Here is a 26,874-nt window from a genome sequence, read left to right as displayed (position 1 = left end):
GACAGTTTGGCGAGGGGACCATAGATTGAAGCTCAGATGAGCACTTGCCATGAAAATAACAATAAAGCAGAGAGGCTCGCAACGTCACTTCTGTGTGAAACAGGTTTTTTTTTCTACATGGGGGTCACCACTTATCAAGGCCCGAAGGCCACTCAGGGATAAGTGTTATTGCGTGTACAGTAATAAATGAGATAGTATTGTAGTAATCGTTAGTATTCGGGGTTTTGATAGAGTGTCTTACTTAAGGGGGCGGTTTGTCAGGAGTTTGTTTATGTTGGATTTGAAGATACCCAAGTTGTAGTCAGGTGGGAAACAGGCAAGCGGCAAAAAGTTCCATTGGTGTGCAGTTCTAAGAAAGAAGCTTTGCTCATGGAATCTACGTTTGGATTTAGGCACAGATAAAGTGTGGGGAAAATTATTGGCAGTAGTTTCAGCCAGACGGGTGTTTCTTGTGAAAGATTGGCGAGGGGGACGAGGGATTGGAGCTCAGACGAGCACCTGCCATAGAAATAGCGATAAAACAAAGACAGGCTTGCAACGTCTCTTCTGTAGGAGAGAGGTTACAGGGAAGAGAAAAGGGCATCCCCCACTAAACCCCGAAGTGTATTTTGTACTCTGTCAAGGCAGGATAGGCTGTTTTTAGCAGCTCCTGCCCAGATGTGGCAGCAGTACTCCATCCTTGGACGTACTTGGCTTTTATACAGATAGAGAATTGCATCAGTAGTGAGATATCTTCTGGAGCGGTAGAAGGATCCCACCATTTTCCCAGCGTCCCTGGCAGCAGATTTGATGTACGTGTTCCATTTTAGATCAGGAGTAAAGGTCAAACCCAGAAGCTTGTCAAAACATGGAGCCTCTCCAAGATGAGAGCCATCCATTTCACTTGATGTCAGATGGGGATCAGAGCGTTGATGATGTAAAGATAGAAGCTTGGTTTTGGATGCATTAAAAGTGACCAGCCACCTCTTCCCCCATTGTACCACGTACTCAAGATCAGAGGAGAGAGGATTAGAGAGAACTTTGTCATTTACGGCCTTTGATGCGTTGCCATAGATGGTCGTGTCATCAGCATAGATGTCAACGAATGATTTAAGTATGTGTTTTGGGAGATCATTGATGTGGATCAGGAAGAGAGTTGGACCCAGGATGGACCCCTGAGGGACTCCAGCATTAATACTGTGGGCCTCTGATTTCTGCCAACAACCACTACTCTTATGAACCTATCTGAGAGAAATGATTTAATGATTGAGAAAACATTTCCAGTAATACCGTAGCTGGAAATCTTGTGAAGTAGGCCCTTATGCCATACCTTATCGAAGGCCTTCGACATGTCAAGAGCAATTGCCCTAGAAAGGAAATCTTTGTCAAGAGATTCACTAATCCTGTGTGATATAACCGTTAGCACATCTGCTATAGATCTTGCAGAGCGGAAACCATATTGCGTGTCACTAAGAAGGCTGTTTCTGTTGAGGTGGTTGACTACTTTTTTATTTAATATGGATTCCAGCAACTTACTCATGACACATAGGAGACATATTGGTCTGTACTGAGAGGGAGATGACTTTTCACCTGAATTCTTAAATACGGGACATACTGATGAGGTTTTCCAGGGTGTTGGAAAGCATTTATCCTTAAGGCAACGCTTAAACAGTTTTGTAAGTATGGGGGCAAGTTCTGGTTGGAGCTTTTTCAGCACTATAACTGGAATGCTATCAGGGCCAGTTGCTTTACTGGAATCAAGGTTCTTGATTAGCTTGGCGACCTCACGCACAGATATTTTTATGTTGCATAGCGTGTTGTCTGTTATAGGAGGAAATACAGGGAGTTGATGGTCATTGTCGCATAGGGTAGAATTAGCTGCAAAGTTCTTGGCAAATAGTCTGACCTTGTCTGATGCTGACGAGATGACCTCAGGTCCACTGATGATAGTTGGGATAGAACGCACACTTCTGTTCAGGATCTTGTTTGCTATTTGCCAGAACTGGTGGGAACCAAGCCGCTGATCTGCTACTTTGGATTTAACAGACTGAGCATAAAGCTCTCTTGCATGTTTTATTACTCTTTTACAGTGGTTGCTGGCAGTCCTGAAAGCAGCTTTAGTCTCAGTGCATCTATTACGTTGGTAGCTATGGAAAAAGTGATTTCTGTGCGCGATGGCAGCAGCACATTCAGGGGAGAACTGGCTTTTAGGTTTTTGTTGGAATTTTTTCGATGGTATGAATTGGTCTATGCCTATAATTAACGATTCGGTCAGGTCTGATACTATAAAGGACACATCCTTTTTAAACATGGAATACAGAGGTAGGTCAGATATGAATGTACAGAAGCTATCCCAGTCAGCCATAGAATATCGATATACAGTACGGTGGAGAGGTACGTCTGAAGACTTATTACATTTCATTTTTATCTTAACTGCTACAACAGAGTGATCAGAGGATCCCAGAGGAGATAGAACGGAACATGAACACAGTTCAGGGGAAGTTGTGAGGAAAAGGTCTAGAAGGCTTGCATATTGACCGGGTGTATCGGGCACACGGGTGGGTTCGTGAACAATCTGAGTGAGGTCATAGGCAATGGCAAAATCGTGACAAAACCTCCCCTCGTCATCGGTTTTATTTGAGTGAGTCAGCCATTCCACATTATGGACATTGAAGTCACCGCAAATGTGAATGTTAGCCGAAGAATGAGCAGACAGGATGTAGTCAATTTTCTGAGATATGCTCTTAAAGATAGTAACTCCACTGTTGTGGGGGCGATAGAGGGCAGATATAAATGCAGTGGTGTAAGCTAGTGCAACCCGACAGCACGTATAAGGTAAATTAGGGTCTTCTCTGGAGATATCCCTACCACATGGAAAGCCATCTTTGATGTAGGCACATATTTCATACCCATGGCGATCTTGGGGGTCAGATTTAGATGTTAAGTTGGAGTAACCTTTAATTATGAATTCTTCTAGAGAAGTGGTTGGCCCTATGCCAGTTTCACTTAGAAAGAATATGTCCGGTTTCGTCTCCTGTAATTGTGTTTCAACCTCTGGAAGGTTGGAACGTAGACCCCTGATGTTGTAGAAGGAGACCTGGTAGTAGGTGTCTACGTTGGTGGATGGGGTTCTAGGTTTATTCGCGTTTCTGTTTTGGAGATTTGTCATGATTGAGGTTTTGGGGTTTGTGGAGCAGATCGGTAGACTTGGTTGGAGCAGGACAGAGAGGGAAAATAAGAGAGAAAAAGACAAGAAAATTTATTTTCTTTTGTGGCACATGATAAGGTAAAGCCGTAACAATTACCCACTAGTATGGCATCGAGAGGCCCTACCAGAAACTACTGTATGGTCCAGAATCCATTCACCAAATGGCAATATAGCAGCCCCAGTACTTTACACCTGCTGATAGGACAGCCTCCTTAATGGTTAATCCAAGGTTCGGGTCCCTGACTATCAGGCGGGTAACGTCAGCCCAGATGAAACGTTTACCTCCAGCACCCTTACTAGTGACATGACCACAAGGATAGACATAGAAATATAAATTTTCCGACATCTCAGGCTACTCTTTACAAAGTACTACCGACCTGAAAAACAGCCTTTTCTTCACCCTTTGTCAGAAAAATCACTCATTGGAAATGGGGACTGAAGGACAAAGAAGATGGCAGGGAAGAGAAAAGGGCATCCCCCACTAAGCTACGAAGTCTATTTTTTTTGTTAAATCCTACAAACGTCTATGACACAATAACGCTAACACACCGGTTTTAGGTCACTGAAGTTAAGCAACGGTTGGTCTGGTCAGTGCCAGAATGTGACAATTTGGGAATACCAGACGCTGTATGTATGAGGACGCTGATACTACAATACAAGAACTGCAAAAGCTTTAATCGTCATCAGGAACAATTGTCACAGAGGATAGATGTGCTTATGCAAATACATGCGAAATGAAGTCACGGTAAGGAAAAAGAAAAACTTTAAAGAGGAGAAAGGGAGAGCACGTTAGAGAGAACTATCAGGTGGGTGACGTCACGGCCGTAACGAAGTCACGCGTGGCCGGAGAATAAATCGCGTTGTTACAACAAGGAAAAGCAAGTTGTAATTATTTTCTATTCTTTGTCTACTTTACGACTGAGGCTACAACATGTTGAATAAGGTTACACACTCCCTTCCTAAAATATAACATGTCCTCAGTGTGGTAGGAGTGATGATAGTACGGTAGTGCAAGGGCTAACCGGCTAACAGGGCTGTGGTGAAAATTCAGGAGGAGTTAGCACCAGGATTCGTCGTCCTCTGATCGTCTTTGCTTCTGCATGTGTTAAGCAAGGATGTTTCAAGCCAGGAACTGCAGATTAATCGTTGCGTCTGTGCTATTCATTTGTGCGTTCTCGGTGAAACCTTGCCTAACTTCGCATGTAAACATCTGAAATCCTCATGTTAATGAATAGGAGAACTCAATGCAGACTAAAATGTCAGTGCGGACCAAACAATTTGGCATTGATAGTACTACTCATAGAATGGTACGAACCATAGCTAATATTAAAACCCACAAACAGGCACTATCAACAATTCCCACATAAAAACTCTCGGGACTTATTAAAAAAAATAAAACCGTATTAATGTGAAAAACAAAATTAAAAACAGTTTAAATATGATATCTTTGTGTAGTAACGTTCTCGTTAATAAATGTTTTGAAATTTACTCTATATAGACCCCCAAATGAATAACAATAATTAAACGTTTTCCTCCGAACACTCGAATAGAAATAGTTAGACTTATCACTTATATGGCTTATTTTCAAATTAACAATAATTTCTATAAATAAAACGGTTATATATTGGGGCCTTACGTTGGTAGGCGGAGATTAAGTCAGCAAGTAGGAGTTTCAAGAGCGTTTTATTAAGTGCATAGCCAGCACGGCCTGGCGGTGAGCGTCGATGAACTCAGTGCGCCCAGCGAGTGAGACAATAAGTGTCAAGGGTTAGCTCCCTAGGTAAAACAACGTGAGAAGCAGATATAGAATTGTGTTCAACATAGAGATTCGAGGCAGTTTTTGCGTCGGGGAAGCCAAGAGACAGCACGTGCCGACAATGTAGAAATCTCAGAGACCGGTCCGTTTGTCGACCAATCTTAAATCAAGTAAGGAAACTAAGTAAAAAGAAGTTAGTTTTAACTTATATTTTATAGGGGAGAAATTTTCAGTCTCTCCCCTTTTGTGAACGAAATTCTATCCTTAATAAAATCTTTTAATAACCAACAAATTAAACTATAACTAACAGGGTCAGCTGGCACGTGTTTGTAGTAAAACGCATGTGTGTCTCATGCGCTATCATGTGGTACTCTTCGTGTAACAAATTTCACGTTTGTTGAACATTTTTCAGTTTATAAAAATGTTACAAAAACTTCTATAGGTAATCATCATAGTGTAGTACTAGTGTTCTTTGTGTTATAATTCATAGAATTTGTCCCATTCAAATTCAGATTCACCCCAAACACTGAATATCTTAGATATTGAACACATTCTAATTTTCTTTCTAAAAACACACAAATAGAAAATTTCAAAAACAAATTAAACTTAGTTGAACCCTCGATAAAGTTTATCTATGAAACAAACAACAAAAAAAGTTCGAATGCATTCTTGGAAATATTTATAAATAACATCCAACAATAATTTAACCTTCAAAGTAAATCGCAAAATTGAAATAGTAGCAACTGAAACAGACCGATGGCGAAAATTCCAGCCACAAAACTTCCAATCAAAAGTCTTTCCAGAATGTATTACTGTTTTTCGTCATTAATTATTTACGCCATTATTCTCCCCCCCCACTGTTTTCCTCCCTCTATTCCCTTTGTTCCAAAACTTCTGGTCTTATTTACCCTTCCACACACCATCTAAAATACTCAAATCAGAAGCAAGCAAGTTTCTCAATATATTTCTCTTTATTGTAGAATCGAGGATAATGCACCCCCCAAACATAATACTTCTTGCGTTGTTTCCCATGTACTAAATTTTAGAAACGATGCCAAACGCTCTTTCAAGAATTCCCTACATTTTTAAGCCCTTAGAATAAAAGTGTTATGGTGTGTCCACCCTACGGATAAAAATGAACTCTTTTACCTATAAACATTGAGAAAATATGTCTCGGCATAATTGATGACACATATTTTCTCAGTGTTAACTCGGTTAAGTTCGAGTCTGGCACTCGTGCCAGTCGAGCTGACGTATACCCACTCTCTTCAATTGTTATATTTACTTTCTGTTCAATATATTTTGTTTCCACTGAGTTGTATTTTCCCCGGGTCTTTACAGCACCAAAACAAAAAGAAACGTAGAATTGGAAGTTATATTTTCGCCTTGTTCTTTATTTTCTTAGATAGAAAGAAATGAACATATGCAATATGTTTCAAGTAATATAAATTCAACTTTATTCACAACAACAGAACAAAAAAAAACCCAAAAAACAAAAACAAAACAAAAACAAACAAACAAACAAAAACAAAATCCGGACGAAATATCGAACAGATGTTTGTTGCAATTCAATAAAAGAATAAACAAGTGCGAGGGAAGAGTTGAGTGAGTTTGTGTGTGAATATTTGTCAATAAATCATTGGATTATTACCGATTGTGTTGTGAAAACTTAAAAATAAATAATAGTTTCGAAATTTTCTTTTGCTTTTTTTTTATAACATATAATAAGAATGGATATGTTTGTGAAGACTGCCAAAAAACACAATAAAAATAATGGAATGAAACGAATATTTATTAATAGATAACGTTGCAATTTTCATAATGCATTATCCGTTTTTATTTTAGGTTTGTATTGATAAAATAACAACAAAAAGATCTTTTTTTAAAAAAGTTCCTATACAATCAGCGACGTTTCCCGATGAGTCCACTGGCCAAAGGGTTAAAGTTTTTCTTTCCAATCAAATGGAATAAATGATTGTTTGTCTTCCATCTCATTATCATAGTCCCGTTTTCCAATAAGTCCACTAGCCAAAGGGTCAAATGGTCGTTTTCCAATCAACCCATTAGCCAAGGAATCAAAAGGTCGTTTACCAATAAGTCCGCTAGCCAGGTGGTCAAAAGATCGTTTTCCGATAAGACCGTTAGCTAAAGAATCGAATGGCCTTTTACCGATAAGTCCACTAGCTAAGGAATCAAAAGGTCTCTTCCCGATTAGACCACTAGCCAATGGATCGAACGATCGTTTTCCAATAAGACCACTAGCCAAATGATCAAAAGAACGTTTCCCGATGAGACCGTTAGCCAATGAATCGAATGGTCGTTTACCAATAAGTCCACTTGCCAATTGGTCAAATGGTCGTTTTCCAATTAAACCATTAGCCAAAGAATCGAATGGTCGTTTTCCAATTAAACCATTAGCCAAAGAATCAAAAGGTCGCTTCCCGATTAGACCGCTTGCTAAATGATCGAACTGTCGCTTTCCAATTAAACCATTAGCCAAAGAATCGAATGGTCGTTTTCCAATTAAACCATTAGCCAAAGAATCGAATGGTCGTTTTCCAATTAGACCGCTTGCTAAATGGTCGAACTGTCGCTTTCCAATCAAGCCATTAGCCAAAGAATCGAATGGTCGTTTTCCAATTAAACCATTAGCCAAAGAATCGAATGGTCGTTTTCCAATTAAACCATTAGCCAAAGAATCGAATGGCCGCTTTCCGATTAGACCGCTTGCTAAATGATCGAACTGTCGTTTTGACTTTTCTTCTTCTTTCTCGTCTTCAACTGTTCGTTTACCTATCAGTCCACTTGCGAGGGGATCAAGCGATCTTTTCTCGACGTGATCTTCGCTTAATCTGTAAATAAATAAAAAAATAAAATAAAATTATCATCTTGCTCATTGTGGACTATTTTAAATACATAAAAATACTTCAATAACGTTAAAGGAAAATATTTAATGCGTTTTAAATCAACAAAACTCAATTCGGTTTCATCGAGACGGATGTGAATAAGAAATGATATAATAGCATGGTGTGATTTGCCTTATTTATAAGATCGTATGATGGAAAAAGCATGTTTAAACTTCTATAGATCACAGTAGCAGCAATAACCATAATATACTAAACCTTTAGTGACATAGGACAATGAAAAGCTACTGTCATGACTTCTGTAAAGAAGGCCTGTTCGTTAAGTCTCGTTTATCCGCTAACGTCACTACTGTTGGTATTAAATGACGCATAGGTCGATAAAGAAAACGCTTCAAAAAACAATAAACAAAAGCAAAATAAAACAAAAACAAAAAAAAAACAAAAACAAAAAACAAAAAAAAAACAAAAAAAAAACAAAAACAAAAACAAAAAACAAAACAAAACAAAAACTAAACAAAAACAAAAAACAATACAAAACAAAAACAAAAACAAAACAAAAACAAAAACAAAAACAAAACAAAACAAAAACAAAAACGAAACAAAAACAAAATAAAACAAAAAACAAAATAAAGCAAAAACGAAACAAAAAACAAAACAAAAACCAAAAACCAAAAAACAAAACAAAAACAAAACAAAAACAAAAAAAAACAAAGAAACAAAAACAAAAACAAAAACAAAAACCCCCAACCCCCCTCCCCCCCCAAAAAAAAACAAAAACGAAAAAAAAAAGCGGTTGCATGTTGAAAACAGAATTGGTAATTGTCCTGGAATCGTCTTGTCACTAATAAAACAAACCTACACAATTGAAAAATGATCTAACATCCACGGTCTACCCTTTCTATTTTCATAGACATCTATATATATAAAGCGAAAATGTGTGTATGTATGTATGTATGTTTGTATGTATATGTGTTTGCGTGTCCGTAAAAAACTTTCGACAGACAGAAAAAAAAGTCACAAACTCGGTATCATATTGAAGCTCCATCCTTCGCCCGAAAAATATCGAAAAATTGGCCAAAAACGCTAATTTTTCACCCCGAAAGCGACAATTTTCTACAGGGGGGGTCAACAAAAACCGTCCTCTCATGACGACGACCGGTTCTACGCATGCGTCAGATGACGTCATGACCTGATTTAGTTTAAATAGTTGAAGAACTGACTGCGCTTCATGTACATCGTGTTATCTCAGGTAGTCAGCGCGTTGGTTCATTATCTAAAAGTTTTGGGTTCGAATCGTGGTGTGAGATGTCTTTTTTTATCGATTTTATAAATATTGAACCAGTATTATTTAAGCCATTTTTCACGTAACGTTCGTTTTTCTGTTTTTTTTTTACTTCGCTTATTCTTAGGTTTTCATTAACACCCCCGACCACACACCCAAAAACACTCGGGTACCCACCGATTTTTTAAATTTTAATATCGAAACAGGCTTATTTAAGCCATTTCACGTGTTTTTTTTTAACGTTCGTTTTTCTGTTTTGTTTTTTGTTTTTGTTTTTTCGATTTTTACATTTAACATCGTTCGTTTGCCTTACGTTAGTTTTTTGTGTTTTTTTTTCGATGTTTTGATTACCCCCCTCCCCCCACCGCCCGGGTTCGTTTGTCTGTTTTCTTTTTTTACTTCGCTTATTCTTAGGTTTTCATTAACACCCTACCCCCTCCAAACACTCGGGCAACGCCGGGTACCCCCCATCGCTAAGCAGGGTTTTTTAACGTTCGTTTTCCCGATCCCACACACACCGAAAAACACCCGGTCAACGCCGGGTACCCCTCACTAGTCTATTATATAAATCTCACCTATCCATTTAAATGTTTGTATGTCTGCCTAAAACTTTCGACAGAGGCAACGGATTTTCGTAAGATCAGTATTGTTTTAAGCGTGACCCTTCGGACAACAAATATCGAAAAATTGGGCAAAAAAATTAATTCCTTCACTCTCAACTGGGCACTTTTCTACAGGGAGGGGTCGCTTTTTTCACCAATATTTTTGAATGTCATCCCCTCTTTTCGATTGACTAGCCTTAATTTAAACCTTTGTCACTGGCGAGGATAATATCTCCCTTAAATTATTTCATCTTTGATTTCGTAATTGTTTGTTCTTTAAAAAAAGATGCTGATGACTTTTACTCATGTCATTTTCAAAGAAATTCTGGTAGTGATTCGAAGATAAAACTATGCAAAAACTAATTTAGACTAAGATTCAATATGGATGACAAACACAATTTGGTAGTAAAATATTGACCCCCCCCCAAAAAAAAACACTTAACAAAACAAACAAAAAACAAAAACAAATAAATACTCTTAGAAGCATCTTTAAGAAAATTTAAGACAAACTGCCTTTGAAACTATTTTAAGATGCGAAGAAATATTTTAGGTCACTTTTCTTATATTATCAAATTAAATCATATATTTGATAAAATTTGGCAAGAAAAAAAGAACTCTTAAAAACATCTCTAAGTAATTAAAAAGTGCCTTGAAGAATGTCTTCGAAACCAGGTTTAAGATTCGTATTATTTAGAATCTTCGGACTACGGTTCTCATCTTGAGTATCATTTTCGCAACGTTTCAGTTGAAACAACCTCCGACCTTCTTTCAGGTGTATCTTGTCGAACTCGGGAATTTTTCTATCGAACTTGGGAATTTGGACGGAATTGCGATCGGAAATCTTTACTTTACGGGGGTAACATGCTCTCGTTCTGTCAGCCATGACTGGATAGAGGGCCTAAGTAATTCGCAATTGTATTTTTTGGTCACTGAGAATTAAATCTTCAACATTCAGGAAAATATCACGTTTACAATTGATTTTTCAAAGTATTCTAACCACTTCTCCAGGGTCCTTGCGGACAGTTCTAGTACAAATTTTGGGAGCCTTAAACCTATTTCTAGTTATGAATATAACTATTTACTACTAATTATCATTACTGTATATATATATATATATATATATATATATATATATATATATATATATATATATAAGCCGCACTGATGAGCTGTGAAACAGCGAAACAGTACTGTATGTGGATGACTATATATATATATATATATATAATTGCTATTGTTTATTTATTACTGTATATATATATATATATATATATATATATATATATATATATATATATATATATATATATATATATATATATATATATATAAAATCTCCTAGCGGGACCCGTTAAACAGCGTTGACCGGTGGAAGCATGACACAGATCCAGAACAGAATCGTAAAAAAAAAAAAAAAATTCAAGGGTTCTAGTATTTTTTTTTTTTTCAGAATTGCATCATGTTTGGAAGTTGATTTAATTTTATATGCTTGTGCGATTATCGGTTGTTGAAAGACATTATGCATATATTTTTTTTTTACTTATACATTTATATTAACATGTTGAATTGTGAAAAATAAGTTGCCAGTATTCATGAAACATTAGAATAACTGTAAGGTTACCATAATTTAATTTTCTGTTTTTGAGCGATTATTATGTTTGTATCTGTTTTGTTTTAATCTGCCTCCTGTAGAGAAGTGTTTTTTTATGATAGAATCCACCATACACTTATTTATTCTAGTTAAATTTAAGCTTTACAGCATATGTTATTAACTTTTAGGTGAAAGTATGTTATTAAGTTAATGTCTAAAGCAGGAAAATTGAATATGGTGAGTACAGTGAGTTTGGAGCTTATTATTAAGGTAAAATTGGATGGTCCGAATCTCTTAGGGCTTAATCTAGTTTCTATTTAAAAATTAATTCCCTCCTTACTATTTTCCCCCCGACTTTTACATCTCCGATTCATTGTTTCTCCCCTTTTCTTTTTAAAACGTAATTAAGCTCGATTTTAGCTCGGTTGAGCGAGCTTCGAAACCGGTCAGCTGACGCATTCATTTTTATCTTTTTTAAAATTTCACAATCTAAAATAAAGAATGTTTTCGAACAGGTTTAAATTTGGTCTTTACATAGCCATAATAATTAATAATTATATATATATATATATATATATATATATATATATATATATATATATATATATATATATATATATATATATATATATATATGCGGGAGTTAAAAGAATAAGAATAAGATCTATTCTATATGAGGAGACTTTTGGACCTAAAGAACTCCTTTGCTACTTAAGAACTTTCTCTCATTGTAATTTTTTTTCCCTTATTCTCGTATTTTTATTTTATTTTACTTGGCTTTTTATACTTATTTTTATATTTTTTATATTTATTTTTTTATTCTTTTATATTTAATAATTTTGTACTTTTTATTATTTTTTTTATTATAATTTTATACTATTTTATAATTGTATGCCCCTTATTTCTTTTTATTTTTAATCCTCTATCTTATTCATTTGTATTTTTTATATTTTACCTTTTAATCTTTTATTATATTAAATATTTCTAATAATTTATATTTCATTTAAATACTAAGTTATAATTCTGACGCTCCTACTAATATATACTGACCTGGTATAGGTCCTCTTATCCCAAGCAAACCCCTTCCATAGTTATGATCTATAGTTATAAATACATATAATTAAATAAACATCATTTTTCAATCACTTCTATATTCTTCCTGAAGGTATAGATGCGCCTAGGCTCACATATATCGAACCCGCCAAGGCATATGTGGAATACACCTACGTTTATTTTATAATAAAAGCTATAGTCCTCCTATATCTCCCCAAACAGTATAAATATTTTACCATTCTCCCCTCACTGCACAATTATTTCGCTCCTAATGTAGTTATCGCTTGACGCCGCACTCCTATTATATTACCTGGCTTTCTCTCTTCTCTTTTGATGAGAAGCATTAGGCTTCGAAATACCATGGTATAAGGCGTTTTATTTATCCTACAGCGCTAATTGATGTATCATCTTTATTGAATAAAGGAATAAATCGATAGACATCAGTGTATATTTTTATATTGTTGGTTTCATATTTTATTGATACTCTCTCTGTCCCTCTCTCTCTCTCTCTCTCTCTCTCTCTCTCTATATATATATATATATATATATATATATATATATATATATATATAGTGTCCGAATAAAATGCATACACTCTTTAAATGTCCATAAAACCATTTATTATAACGAAGAAAGGTTTCATACATCAAAATACCGTGAACAAATATAACAACCAGCTAAATATTGAAAGTGTCTAAATCATTGGCCAATGTAGTCCGCGAGCAACTGACAACGCCCACTGATTAAATCCTAAACGTTCAATTGGTATGTTGGCACAACCTCCCTCGATGGCTGCATTTATTGTAGCTAGTATTGTGGTGTGAACGTTGTATTTAACATGCCGCTTTCCCCCTCAAAATCCATAGGGATCAAATCCGGTGAGCGTAGAGTCAGTACTCGGTACTTTTTCTTTGTCCTACCAAATTGTTTGGCAGGTGACAATCAAGATAGGTTTGGGAAGGTGCCCCATCCTGCTGGAAGTTTTTTTTTAATGGAAATCGCTCCATACAAGGCATGAAGCCACTTGATGTAAGGAGCTAACAAGAACGATAACTGATTATTGCAAAGGTAGGAGATGCCTATTGACCTTAATCTTGAAAAGACCAAGGCTGTAGGTAGAAGGAAAACAGTGAGCAGGAAGAGAGTTCCATAACCTTTCAGTCCTGGAAAGAAGTTACTGGAACAGGAAATACCATTGTTTAGTCCTAAACATCGCTTGGAAACGTGGCATAGCGTATTCATGTAGCTAGTTGAGATAATTTAAAGTGTGTATACATTTTATTGGGACATTTTGTTTATGCACACACACACACACACACACACACACACACACACACACACACACACACACACACACACACACACATATATATATATATTGCAAATCATGAAGGGGAGACTTTTATAATTCATGATTAAAAGTAAAATGCCTAAAACATGTTTGAAAAAAATAAAGACAAAGGGGAGAAGAAGAGGAAAGAAAAATAATGGGGGGGGGGGTCAGCTGACCTGTTTCGCCCTCGCCTTCTCAAAGCTGTATTGAGTAATTTAAAACGAAACAATCGAAAATATGTACATTATTTAAAAAAAACTTACGTTATGTTCCGTCCCTTGGTGAAAAAGGGGGAGCAATTAAAATAAAGCAACGTTATGATATTTTTCGAAGATCCTAGAGGTTAATCACGCTCAAACCTAAGAGGCATTCCTTCTGTTTACAGAGAGAAGGCCTCCTCAACCGAACGGGAATAGTCTCCAAGATCTTTAGAGAGAATGTTGAGTGAGCACGACTCAGAATTGAAAATGAGTTCGCGCTGAAGTTCGCTGCACATGACTGGTTTTTAATGAGATGGTAAGTTATTGAAGACCCGTATGTGTTAGCACGTACTCCGTTGCTCGGTATGTCCTGTTTCTGATTTTGCTGGATACGTGCTGTTGGACTACTTGCAATATTTAAATTCTGTGCCCCCAAAGAATCATGAAATGTGTGCGTGTGTGTGTGTGTGTGTGCAGTACCCCCTTCTCTCTCATTGTGCTTTTGAAGAGATTATATCTAAATAATCACTATATCGTTTCTGAAACGATCTTACACCATCCCGTTGTTTTTTGTTTTTTCTTGGAATATGTAAATATACCTATTCTAATTAATTAAATTCATTTATCCCACTTTTAATCTATTATAGCTCTAGATGACTAACCCCACCCCCACATTGAGCTAATCTTGGCTTTGCAAGCTAGTTTTCTTTCCATCAGCCACCAGGAATTAACCGTTAAATGGATATCAACAAAGATATTTATGTAGCCATGTAAGTGTGTTTGTTATAATCAACTGCCATAACAGTATTCGACAATCAGAACGTGTGTGTGTGTATGCACAATTACATAATATCCATTCGCCAGTGTATACATACGCATTATAGTTAAATGTTTTGCATTAAAATATATTTGTAAATTTCGCTAAGTTTTCAAATTTATAAAATAAAATTGACAAAAAAAAAGAAGAAAAACTAGTAAAGGAATGTACTTTTCCATGAGAAAAACAGCTGAAGTAAGCATTTTTTTTAGAAACATAATCGTTTATCAGATAAAAATAATCTCATAAGTTTTTATCGAAAAAAAAAAAAAAATAAAAAATAACATCCGAAGAAAAATCGAAGAACTCTCATTGGTTTTCGATTTTATTCCAAAGACGAGAAAAGATTTAAAATCTTCATGGCTCATTGCTTGAAGAATTTTCAACAATTCCTACCAGCAGGATTTATTCTCTCGGCACCAAAATTAACAGAGTTTATGCCATTTTATAAAATGAACTTTCTTCTGTTTAGTGCAGTACTAGCAGGAAGACCTGATGTTACCCGGGACTGAATGAGGACCAACAAAAGTTTTACCCTCCCATACTTTTATTGTCATCGAAATCGGTGAAATTGCCCATTTTTTAATCAAATCTTTTGATTGCTTATTCTAGTTAGAGGACCCACCTCTCCGGGAAGAACATTCATATGCCTTCCCACAGTGACTTAGTCCAAAATACATTGTTATCTACATTGTACCGTGGAGAATCTACTGTTGATTTTTTATAAAACTATCTGTGAATAATGGCTTCATTTAAAGTTTGACATGCAAAAGTCAAACATCACGGTTCAATTGTGCTATAAACAGAAACATTAATTTCGAACGCTCATGCTCATTATCAAAGAACTGTTGATTTTATGAAAAGATTTTATTTAATCATTATCTATATATTAATACGGCAGCGTGTGTGTTCTTTTGTGTGTCACGCTTACATCCGGGTCGTTTAATTGTTATGTACCTCCATTTCTTGTAATAAATAATGTTACCAAGAATTCTTCAAAAGTTTTGGTTTCGGTTTCGATTATAGATGATGGCGCTTAAGTCATCTATTTTTTTTAAATAAATAATTTTACCAAAAATTCCTCATAAGTTTTGGTTTCGGTTTCGATTATAGCTAATGGCACTCCAATGATCTATTTTTAGAAATAATTTTATCAAGAATTCTTCATAAGTTTTTGTTTCGATTTCGATTATAGTTAAAGAAACTAAAGTTATATATATATATATATATATATATATATAAATAAAAGTTTGGGATTAGGTTTCGATTCAAGCTGATGAACATAGATAGATTTTTTATTTTTGAAATCGCAACTTTATAATATATCAAAATCGATAGAACATTTTCTCTATAATAATATATACGAAATCTGCACATTTAAACGTACTTTACGACCGAGCTATGCCGGGTGCCCCTGCTAGCTTAGACTTTTTACAGACTTTTAGACTTTTAAACTTTTTTAGACTTACTTTTGCAGTTTTAACAAAAGAGCTACAATAATATCAGAGCGTCTCCATTTACGCTGAACATATACAGAATGCCAACATCAATATATTACATATGAATGAGTCCACTGTGGAATTTCCACAGGTCCCGCTTGTTTGAATTACAAGTTAAACGTAAAAAAAAAAAAAATCAAATATCGTGGTTCAGTTGTGCTCTAAAACTAAACATTACGAACGCGTCCCTGTCTTATAAAAGATTACAGACTAGGCCTTCTGCTTGCGCAGTAATAAAACATCTACGATGCACTTGTGATGTTAGATTGTATGAAATCGGACGTCCTTCTTTAATCGGATTTTGTCGGTTATCGTTACTGCATATTTATCAAACGCATTCTGGTGCAAAACCTACGTAAAAACACTGTCAGACACATCAAGTACCTTTGTGTAAAATTAAAAAAAAATAGACCTACCCGTTTTCGAGTTCATAGGGAACTCACTCACACGCACAAAGTTCCTTTTATATAATAGTAGATGCTGCTGGTCCCGTGCAGTTCTGGATGTCCATCATTCCAGGCTCTTGGGTCAAACCAGAACTATACTTCAGACCGTCAGATGCAAGGTCCTTTTCTACTCTAAAATGGCCAAGGCTCTATCAATCTATGCTGAGGACATATTCTCGATTGACCTGAATATAAGCTACTCAGGCTGTGCCAAGTAAGTATTAAAGAATCAGAGTATAGTTAAGCGGCGAAATGTTAAGAAGGGAAAATCAAGATCTCTTCATTCATAAACGTATGGGGGTTATGCCGAAATAAGAAATGTACAAAAAATGGACATTTTGGCTAACCCACGATTCAAGTAAACGTCGGTTAACTTTATATTGTATGTTACCACTCGAAGACATATTTCGGTAAAGCATCAACGTGTAATCCCGTGGATGATAAAATCGGACAAATCGGCTAAGCAACATCTCCAGAGAGGTGACAGTGGCTTAGAAGTTAACGACGCGGCCTGACAATATGGATGTGCCACGTTCGAATCCACTTCGTTCCTCAGAAATAATTTCACTTAGAAATGTTGGCAACCTTCACGTGGTTACATGTTCCTACGCGGTGTCTTCCTAAATAGAATTCAAACGAAAAAAGATGTCGATTAAACGAATTCCAACAATAACTATCTAATCCATTCGAAATAAATGAATGCATTATTCTCAACAACAACAACAACAACAACAACAACAACAACAACAACAACAACAGCATCCAAGCTTCTCGGACTGACCTTCACTCCTGACCTGAAATCGAAGAGTTACATTCAATCGCCGAAAATGTTTGTATCATTCTACCTCTCTAAAAGGTATCTCACCCCTGACGTAATCATCTACCTGTACGAGAGTCAAATACGTCGTAAGGTGGAATACTGTTGCTACATCAGATAACCCTTTCCTTGGTTCAAAATCGGTTTAAAAATCTAGTAGGTAGTGTTCTTTTTCTTCTCCTTACAACCCTTTTCCCACAGAATGGATATTGCGAATCTATTTTTGCTCTATCTAAAAGTTTGGGATTAGGTTTCGATTCAAGCTGATGAACATAGATAGATTTTTTATTTTTGAAATCGCAACTTTATAATATATCAAAATCGATAGAACATTTTCTCTATAATAATATATACGAAATCTGCACATTTAAACGTACTTTACGACCGAGCTATGCCGGGTGCCCCTGCTAGCTTAGACTTTTTACAGACTTTTAGACTTTTAGACTTTTAAACTTTTTTAGACTTACTTTTGCAGTTTTAACAAAAGAGCTACAATAATATCAGAGCGTCTCCATTTACGCTGAACATATACAGAATGCCAACATCAATATATTACATATGAATGAGTCCACTGTGGAATTTCCACAGGTCCCGCTAGTTTGAATTACAAGTTAAACGTAAAAAAAAAAATTCAATATCGTGGTTCATTACGTGCTCGACTGAGCTTCAATCTATGATCGCTCCCTGCAAAAAATTTATAACAAACACCCGCCTCGCTACAACCACTGTTAACAATTTTCCCTTCTCTCTATCTGTCTAAAGCTAAACACAAATTCCATGAACAAAGTTTCTTTCCTAGAACATTCTCGCTTGTGGAACTCTATACTGCGGGGCTGCATTCCAGTTGCTTACAACACGGTCCTTTTAAGCCCAACGTAAATAAGTTCTTGCTGAGCTGTCCTCTTAAATAATCAAATTCTACCTAATTCCTACCACTAGCCATTACGCTGTTGTCTCGCCAACTACCTAACACTCGTTCACACTTATTCTCGAGTGGCATTCGGTCCTTAATAAACTGTTACAGAATGGATTGAGAGAGAGAGAGAGAGAGAGAGAGAGAGAGAGAGAGAGAGAGAGAGGTGAGTAAACGTGGAGTGTAGACACGTTTACCAGAACCGAGGGTCAGCTGACCAGATTACGTAGAGTGACGTGGTCAGGTTGGCGAGATCTGGAGACTGGATTTGGACTTTGAAGAAGACGGACGGCTTACTAGCTGTTCCCTCCCCTTCACTGGGGGTGGGGGACGCTGACGTGTTCAAAGCAAGCAAGATGCACTTCCATATTCTGTGTCGACATCTGGAAGGTAAATAAAAAACTATAAAACCAATTCATCGTCTTGGAGTGATAAATCTTCGTCTAACAGGTACCAGTCTCCCTCCAAGAGAAGATGAATTCCAGATGGATCAACATCGACGACACATGAAGTAAGGTATGTCGAAGAAAATGCATGTAACACACACACACACACACACACACACACACACACACACAAAAGCATATGAACAATTAGAGATGAACACACACAACCGCATATGAAACTAGATGATCATACGCACACGGAATTCTTTTATGACACGCATAATCTCCTTTCATTCTGATAATAATCATTCCATGACAACAAATACAATTATGGTCCTCCCTTTTATATTATACACCAAACGTCAATTTGGTGCCCTTCTATGATAACCCTAGTGATAACTTCAATGATAACTCTATGTAACAAAACAGTGACTTCCCAGTAAAAAAAAAATCTACATTTCTTTCAAAAAGCATGCTTCTTCCAAGTAGTATGCATCCGGTAATATATATGCATTAGCTATTTTCATCTCGCTTTTAAGATTTATTAATAATTTAAAAATAGACGTCGCATTGATAGTATGATTTATCTATTCATAGCGCTTTTAAATTCATATATTTGTCATTAAATTCTATTAAATATTCAATATAGATTAAAAATACATTAGTAAAAATCAATTCTATTTATTATTCGATTTAGATATGTACAGCGCTTTTAAATTCATATAAATATATATTATTGAAAATTATATCCAATAGAGATTTTAAAATATATTTATAAAACAAGCAATTGTATACAATGCAAATTTAATTTGAGAGATATGAACTCCCCGAATAGCCACAAAATATATCAGGTTATAATTGATGGCAAAATTACACTAATTATTTAAAATTATGTAAATGTCAATTATTTAAATAAAACACTTTCGTTTTTTAAACTTATCATCCTTTGCTTACTTTCTTGTTGCTTAAATAATTTCAGTTAATATCTTTTTCAATATGTAAATACATATATTTTGACTTAACTGAAAAGCCCGCCCCCATAGTATATAACAAATTAAACAGATCTGAGACCAACTAAAAATCGTTTAGTACGTATTGACTGTACGTTTACTTATTTTTACAGGCGATTTCAAAGATAAACGATATTAGAGCACTGCGTAAAATTTCTCACAAAATATCCGAGAAAAGGGGTTGACGTGTTCGAGTCTTACTAGATCCGATAAGCTATTTTAACTAGCGATGTTGTCAGTCTTTACGTAGCCATTCCAGTGATGATCAAGTGATGATCATATACGGTATAATCACGTTCACACACCGGTTCCCGTTAGAACACTGAAGTTAAGCATCGTTGAACCAGGTCAATACTAAAATGGGTAACCATTTGGAAATAACAGGTGTTGTATGTGCTCTCTCGGTATTGTTTGCAGTCGTTTTGGACTTCAGTTTGCCGTTGCAAATCAAGCAGTGTTGACTGAGGAATAAACTGGTTATTAATTGCCCAACCCTTGCTTTACAATTTAGTACGTATCATCATTTATACCTTCAGAATGATCAGATGTTCCTCATACATTCGGACACAAAAACGCATTCAGTGATAACTTGCTTCTATCATGCTGAGGAACGCCAACAAAACGGAATCCAGCGAATAAAGAAAGCTTAGCTTGCCAAATAATCCTCATTTCTACATAAGGTTCTCTCTCTATGTTTTTTTAGTTTTTCTCATTTCAATTAATTTCCAACGAAGTCATGAGAGTTCAATTTTATCTACTTTGCGTTGCTCGCAGATGTCGAGAATGTGAGATAAAGAATTTATCTCGATTTTTATAAAGTTAGATATGTTTTACGATTCTGAGTTTTTGAAGTAAGGATTGATAAATCGTATTATTGGGTTATTTGGATTACTATTGTCATATGCAGTGCTATTCGCTCAAAGTTTCCATCGATACAATCTTGCATGGCGTAGTGGATAAAATATTGGTAAAGTTCAGTTGTAAGTTACCCTCGTCTGAAGGTCGAAAGTGTAGTCCTCAGTGCGGGCGACACTCAAAATACAATTGCAAATTATTTAGGACTTCTACCGAGTAATGGCTGACGAAACGAGAGCATGCCATGCCGGTGGATTAAATAAAATATACAGTTCCAAATTCCATGCATATTCCCGAGTTCGACATGAAGCTTCAAGAGTCCAACAAAATACATCTGAAGAAGGTCGAAAGTTACATCGACCGAAGCGTTGTGAAAATAGCATGCAAAATGAGGACAGTAGTGCGAATGATACGAAAATACGAATTAGATATATGTTTATGTTTATGTTTATGTTTATGTTTATGTTTATGTTTATGCACAGGATTCACTCCTAAAGTAATTAACAGATACTTCTCTAACACAGTTTCTAGTCATAAGAAGTGGGATAATTATATATATATATATATATATATATATATATATATATATATATATATATGTGTGTGTGTGTGTGTGCGTGTGTGTATGTATGTGTATGTATGTATGTATATTTCTCCGATGAAATGAGCCAGGATCGAAACGCGACTGCTCAAAACGACAGTCAAGGAGTTTGATGCGAAAGCGACAAAAAGGCGGTGAGAGCCCTTCGTGAAAAATCTACAATTTATGTGAAATTTTCACAATAGGTTTTAGACATGAATTAATATTCTTCAAATAACAATTCCTGGTATTTTAAGTGTTTTTAGGGGCCATAATATGGATACAACCTCCAATTTAGAAAATTGAAGAAAATTCAGGTTTGCATTGAATTTGATTTATAGTCATTAGAAACTAATTAAGCAAGATTCTCTGAATTTCAATTTCTAAAGACGACGTAAACTTAAAGTTTTAAGCATTTTCTAGAATGAAAATCATGTAATGGGTTGTTGTTTTTATCCATGCTTCACTTAAGTTAAATTAAGTTGTCCTTGGTCAATGTAGGAGAAACCCTTCATACTGAGACAGTCACTATTTTTGGATACTACCAGAGTGTCCCCCTTTTTACCCTTGTTTTAGGGGAGCAAGTTTTCCCACCACATTAAAAACGACCTTGTGTCACATTTTCCTTTCGTGGGGATGCAAATAAATACCAAATAAATAGAAAAAAGGGTTCTTAATATGTATACCAATACACACACAAAAAATTATAAGAGTATATATATATTATATAACATTGTTTTCCCCATCAATTTTGGTCCTTTAGATTAAGCACGCCCCTTTGCTACGACGACAACAGATTACTTGATAACAAGAAACAAATGTTACTGCAAATGACGGTTTTCACTTCAGGCAGAAACTGGCAGATGTAATCGCTATATTTATCGTAATTATATAAATTGTTAAAAAATAGTTAGATTAATCTCTGCCTGACGATGAATCCAGAATGATTGGAAAATAATCGGACATACGATAAATATGGCGATTACATCAGCCAGTTTCTACCAGAAATGAAGGCCGTTATTCGGAAATTGGAAAGGGTCAAAAATAGAATTAATAGACAAACACGTCTATTTTATTTAATGAAATACGCCTAAGATAAAAATGCTGCACACACACACACACACACACACACACACACACACACACACACACACACACACACACACACACACACACACACACACACACATATATATATGCATGCTCCTTTTCACCCCAGAGAAGGCATATAGCTACTTGTTTATAAAGGGTTACTATTTGGGATCGTGACTAACAAGAGATGTTCATATTACATTCAAACTTTTACAGGTCAGTACAGTGAAGGAAACAAGAAAGAGGGAGGGAATTCCAAAGTTTGACAATCCGAAGTGAGAAACTATTATAGAAAGCTTTTCGGCATCTAGGAACCTCAACTGAATCTTGTCAGGTTTGTCGAGAGCATGTACGTCGAGGGGAGTACAAGTGCTACGAGTTAATTAGAGCATATTCCATTAAAGTACTTTTAGAACAGGAACAGGGATGCAGCGTTGCGATAGGACAGAGGTTGGATCCTGGCCGATAATGCCGAACTTATTAGATTGGAGACTCCTTTTTAGACCCTGTCTGAGAGAGAGAGAGAGAGAGAGAGAGAGAGAGAGAGAGAGAGAGAGAGAGAGAGAGAGAGATGTGGCAACAATACTCCATGCATAGGAGAATGGTGGCTTTGTGAATTTATAGAATACTCTCGAGTGTGAGTAATTTTCTAGTACGGTAGAGAAAGCACACCTTCTTTGCAGCAGCCGTGGCAATGTCCTCAATGCATTTGTTAAGGGTAAGGGCAGAGATTCGGGACCACTTCCAGTTTCTTCTCTGGAGAATTCTATAGATACTCGTATGATATAAATTTAATGAAGATGAGATATGAATTTTTATAGAAAAAATAGCGGCATAGCGGGGGGGGGGGCGGGCGCCCGTTCTTGTCCGGTCGCAAAATATATTTAAATATATTTTAATTCATGTAGATTTCTTATTCATTATTAGCGAGCCAATTCTCTATTGGATATTATACATATAGTATTGATTTCAAAAGTTAAAAAAAAAAAAAGATTTCGTTATCATCAGCTAAAATCGAACCTAAAATATTTAGCGCTCCAGCCGCGTTTCCTACTGTTTTAACTAACCCAACAGACAAAGAAAAATTTAAAATTAAACCAGTACAGACTATGATTGAATTTGCTCATGCGTAAAACTAGTAGAAAAATGTTGACAAGTTGAAATAAACATTTTACATTGCAACTTGCCGTCATATTTCTGTACGCGTTATTCATCCACCGAAACAAAGATGTTACTGGTTATAAACCATCCTTGGTGTATAATTATTACTTCCTTTTCAGTGTTCTGTGATCAGTAGTTTAAGAGTTTATCGGTTAAATATTTTCAAAATCACAGCTACACACACTTAAATTCACCTACTGTTTTATTTATATACGAGGGGCGCTCAATAAGTAATGCCCCTGACTCACTTCCCATAGCAGTAGAGCAACGAAATTTGGCACAGTTATTAGTCTTTATCTCTGTAGGAACCACCCAGAGTTATGCAGTTCTCCCATCATTTGATGCAGCTTTGGAGGCCGTTTTTGTAGAACACCCCAGGTTGGTCCTCCAACCACGACGTGACTTCAGAAATCAAGGCTGCATCATCTGGGAAACACTTTCCTTTCAAATACAACTTCATGGCTTGGAAGAGGTGAAAGTCAGAGGGTGCAAGGTCAGGAGAGTAGGGAGGATGGGGATAATTTCGTAACCACACGCCCAAGCTTCTGATCTGGCGACATGCGAGTTGTGGATCGGAGCTTTGTTCTGCAGGAGGAGGGTACCTTTGCTGATCTTGCCCCGCCTCTTGATTTTGATAGCTTCCTTTAATTTCCTCAAAAGTGAAACATAATAGGTTCCTGCAATTGTGGTACCCTTTGTCAGGAAATCTGTCATCACTACTCCGTCCTGGTCCCAGAAGACTGTGAGTATGACCTTGCCAGCGGAGAGCTGCACCCTTGCCTCCTTTGGAGGTGGTGAGTCCAAGTGCTTCCACTGCATTGACTGGGCTTTGGTCTCTGGATCATAGTGATGGACCCAGGTTTCATCCTGTGTAATCAGTTTTTTGAAAAACTTTGACTCCTCTTCTTAGCACATCTCCAAATTCATCCTCGAGCACTCGACGCGTTCTCGCTTCTGGAATGATGTGAGCAACCTGGGAATCCAGTTGGCAGACACCATATGCATATGCAAATGGTCATGAATGATAGTTTCCACAGACCCTGTATTAATCGTGACATCTTGGGCTATTTGGCAAATAGTAATGCGCCGATCTTCCAAAATGGCAGCCTCAACTTGACGGACAGATGCCTCATCAATGGCAGAAGGGGGGGGGCAACCAGGTTTGGGAGCTGTTTCCACAGACTTCCGGCCATGTTTGAATTCACGATGCCAGCGTTTTACAATGTCATATGATGGGACATTATCACCATAAGTTTCTGTTCGACATTCAACAGTCTCCATTTCACACCTGGCTCAGTTCAAACACCTGTAAAACAGAAACCACAATTAGTTCAGAGCTGTAATTTTCCACATAACTCATAGAGATATAAATCATTGCACATGCAAAATTTCAGCTAGATCAGACAACTTGAAGGGGGGTCAGGGACATTACTTATTACACGTCCCTCGTAGATTTTGTTCTATAGTTCTAAGTTAGGAGTGCACTTCAATATTTGGGATCACATTAATAATCTTTCCCGGAAAATTGTATACATCTTATTTAAACTTAATACAACTATGAAGCTCTAAGGATGTTGCATCGTCATAGCTCCTTTACAGAAGCACTTAGAGATTGGGGAAAACGCCAATTCTCTTTCCCTGTAAACTCTACCTAAAAATACACTTTTAAATTTTATGTATATTCTATAACATTTATATTTATGCGGTTGGGTTCGTCAATCACCATCTCGGTTATTTTTAGTTCAGCTTGGTTTAGCAATTGATCATAAAGAGAGATTGAAAGCTGAGCTGCGTTTGTAAAATGCAAACGACGCGATCGATTTACTGGGAGAAAAATTTAATGAACGAATAGTTCACAAAATGGACCTGGCAACTGACCGCCTCTTTCGTACTTAGATTATTTTCTTTGAGCGTATGTAAAATTTACGCTGATAAACCAGGCACACTAGACCACTTCGAAGACAACATTCGATGCGTTATTGCTGAAATAAAGCCTAATTAATTCCGTAGAATTTGTGAAAATTTGAACTTACGCCATATTCGCGTGAGCTTCGGGACTATATGCCCGACATCGTATTTAAATTATGAATGCCAAAAATCAATCTTTGGAATAAACCATATATATGTATAATAAACATATTTTCCGCCTCCTAAACAACGTTTTATCTTCTCTCTCTCTCTCTCTCTCTCTCTCTCTCTCTCTCTCTGTATATATATATATATACATATATATATATATATATATATATATATATTGCTTCAATCAAAGTTCTCAGGCACCTGATCTTGATGATAAACATTTAAATATTCATCTAGTCTGGTGGACTATCCAGCTTCGTGTTGTTACAAAGGTAACATCATTTCGAGAAGATGCAACAGTCCTTGTAAAAGCTGGTGTGGCTAGCCATACCGATGATATTTTATTTGGCCACAGATACTATGTGATTTTGAATATTTAGTCAGGGTTTACTTGTGTGGAAAAGTATCCTCATCCCAGGTTGTTCTAACAAACTTCTGTACACAGAGACCTTAGATATTCAATGGTAGTGTCTAGTTACATTCAAGTTCTTTCTCCCCCCTCTCTCTCTAAATAGGATAGCTGAAGTTATGTCGAGTTGGGGACACGATTACATAAAAATTAGGAGGGAAGCGAAGAAGACGTCAATAAAAACGATTTAAGAATACAATGACGAGTAAAACAACTATTAAAATGTAAACTCGAGGCGTCTTGCGACTGATACATTATCAAGAGGGAAAAACATCACCGAATACGATTAAAAAGAAAACAAATTATTGATGATTATCGTTTAAAATTAAGGAGAAAAAATTTTTTTTTCCAACGTGATGAAATAGAGAAACAGAAAACTGTCGCCAATATTAGGGAGGGGCATTGGCTATCAAATAAGCAAAAAAGCATATTATCGACAAATGTAGGAAAGTAATATATATATATATATATATATATATATATATATATATATATATATATATATATATATATATATATATAAATGTTGTTTATTTTGGTTTTAGCGATATGTTTTGAATGAATTCAATTATTTACGAAAGCGCATTTTTACCTAAATGCGAGCTGGGAATAATTTTCCCTTTAATCAATTTGGTACCCCCACATGTGGAGCGGTATATATATATTATTTATAATTTTTAAAATGTAATTATCCACTGACACGTGTTTCGTCGTCTATGACTCAGCAGAGTGGCTGAATATAGCGATATATATATATATATATATATATATGTGTGTGTGTGTGTGTGTGTGTGTGTGTGTGTGTGTGTGTGTCAGCGGATAATTATATTTTAAAAACGATACATATGTCGCTCCTCATTTAGGGGATATCAAATTGGTCAAAGGGAAAATTATTCCCAACTCGCATTTAGGTAAAAATGCCCTTTTGTATGAATGATTGAA

General features: G+C 36.1%; 1 protein-coding gene across 1 annotated transcript in view; it reads right to left on the bottom strand.

Moving 5' to 3' along the window:
- Positions 1–6,717: 6,717 nt before the first annotated feature.
- LOC145287880 (uncharacterized) overlaps positions 6,718–26,874 on the bottom strand; it is an 83,326-nt gene continuing 63,169 nt past the window's right edge. The window contains exon 3 of the mRNA XM_080135792.1: positions 6,718–7,795. Within this exon, the coding sequence (XP_079991918.1) occupies positions 6,883–7,795 (913 nt within the window). The 3' untranslated portion in view covers positions 6,718–6,882. The remainder of the gene's footprint in view (positions 7,796–26,874) is intronic.

This window comes from Euprymna scolopes, chromosome 11, assembly GCF_053919585.1.
Source record: "Euprymna scolopes isolate OS-2025 chromosome 11, ASM5391958v1, whole genome shotgun sequence".
In the NCBI taxonomy this organism is placed as follows: domain Eukaryota; kingdom Metazoa; phylum Mollusca; class Cephalopoda; order Sepiida; family Sepiolidae; genus Euprymna; species Euprymna scolopes.
This window is presented reverse-complemented; position numbering and strand designations above follow the sequence as displayed.